The sequence below is a fragment of the Cyphomyrmex costatus genome, unplaced genomic scaffold, assembly GCF_001594065.2.
Source record: "Cyphomyrmex costatus isolate MS0001 unplaced genomic scaffold, Ccosl1.0 C2318629, whole genome shotgun sequence".
NCBI lineage: Eukaryota > Metazoa > Arthropoda > Insecta > Hymenoptera > Formicidae > Cyphomyrmex > Cyphomyrmex costatus.
In genome coordinates, this window is record NW_017274737.1 from 1 (window position 1) to 1,941 (window position 1,941).

General features: G+C 42.1%; 1 protein-coding gene across 1 annotated transcript; it reads right to left on the reverse strand.

Annotated features, from left to right (window-relative positions):
• Positions 1-11: 11 nt before the first annotated feature.
• Positions 12-1,816, reverse strand: LOC108782325 (uncharacterized protein K02A2.6-like; the record flags this gene model as incomplete). The annotated part of the gene is made up of 1 exon (XM_018550586.1): positions 12-1,816. A coding segment is annotated over one exon (1,805 nt), but the record flags the coding sequence as incomplete, so codon positions are not given.
• Between the last annotated feature and the right edge of the window lie 125 nt (positions 1,817-1,941).

Here is a 1,941-nt window from a genome sequence, read left to right on the forward strand (position 1 = left end):
CCAGGAACAACTGTAATTCTTCTTTAGTAGACGGCTTCGGTGCATCTCTAAGCGCCTCAATATGTTTATCTGATTTGTGGATTCCGTGGGAGTCGATTTTATGACCCAAGAATTCGACTGCTGTAGAAGCGAAGACGCATTTAGTGCGGTTGAGACGAAGTCCCTGTGATTGAAGACGTTCCAATGTCTTATCCAGGATTATCATTAAGTTATCAAATCCATCTGCGAATAGCAGTATATCGTCGAAGAAATTTAATACATTGGGTAGGTCCCGAAGAACAGTTTCCATGCGACGTTGCCATATCGCTGGTATGTTCGCTGCACCGTAGACTGCGCGCTTGGGGCGAATTAATCCGTGAGTTGGTGTATTTAATGTCAGTGCGTGTGCGAATTTTTCATCTACTGGTAAGTGCGTATAGGCATCCGTAATGTCTAAATGGCAGAAGAGGTTAGCGTTTTTCATTTTATTAAATAAGTGCTCAGGTTTTGGAATGGGATGTTCGTCGATCACAATGCATTGGTTGAGAGTCGGTTTATAATTGCCCGTGATGCGTATTTTCCCGTTTTTCTTGGTCACAATGTGTGTTGTGGAAGCCCATTCTGAAAATTCTACTCTCTCGTAAAATCCTGATGCAAGCTTGGCCTCGATCTCCTTAGCATATTCATCGCGAAGAGCTAAAGGTACTTCACGTGCGCGGGAAAAAATTGGTGTAGCTCCAGGTTTAAAGTGTACTGAAACTGGAGAGCCTGTTAGTTTGCCTGGAGTGTTGCTAAAAATGTTCTCATAGCGAGCCAAAAGGTGTTCGAGTTGTTTATTCTGTTCCGTGGATAACGATGGTGGCTCAGTGCTTAGTGAATGGATTGTGTTTGAAGCCGAAAATAGTTTGTTAAGATTAATTTCTTCAGTGAATTCTGCTATCCATTCTCGTCCTAAAAGAGTGTCGAAAGGCTCTTTAACAACGTACAGTTTAAGTTTACGCGAAGTTGTACCCAGTGAGACGTTGACTGGTAGATATCCCATGCATTCGATGTGATGACCCGTATAACTGGCAAACTTCCGATCCGTAGAGCATAGCTTGAAATCAGGTTTAATTAAGCGCAATATATTTTCATTAACAATGCTGCATGGTGCTCCTGTATCCAGTTCCATCGCCAATTCATGACCGTCGATCTTGACCATAATCATTTGCTTGTTCAAAACTTTAGTTGCATGAATTTCTTCGATTTTACTAAATTGTTGAATCGTATCGACATGTTCTGCTGGAAGAGCCGTTGTAGTTGCCTGATTTGCATCTTGTACCGCTTGAATAGTTTTACCAGATCTGCATACTTTAGCAATGTGCCCAACTTTGCTGCACTTATGACACACCGATTTCCGAAAGGGGCATGAAACTCGTCTGTGTCGCTCTCCACATCCTTGACATGGATGCGGATTGTTACCATCTCGAGCGTTAGCAAATTGATTCCGATGTAGGCTTTTACTACGTGAGCGTGACCTGTAACGCGAGAATTGTTTATTATATTTAGTTTTCACCGGTGCCTGCTTAACTTTATGCGTTTTTTCCACTGTTTCTGAAGTCTCGGCCGTTTTAACCTCGTTAGATGTAGATCGCGTTGCTTCGAGTGTATTAGCAATTTCGTATGCTTGCGTAAACGTTGTTGGTTTCTTTGCGATAATTTCATCGCACATTTCGCGCGAGTCGAGTCCATGTAGTAGTTGCTCTATAAGCATCCGATCTAAAAATTCGCCATACTCGCAGTGAGCAGCACCTTGTTTAAGACGTAATGTGAAATTTGCGACGCTCTCCTTCTTTTGCTGCACAATAAGACGAAATTTAATGCTTTCGGAATATTTATTTCTAGTACGATCGAAATGATTTACAAGTACCGAACGTATTTCGTTATAAGGTAATTCCTCTGGTTGTCGCGGAGAGACTAAGA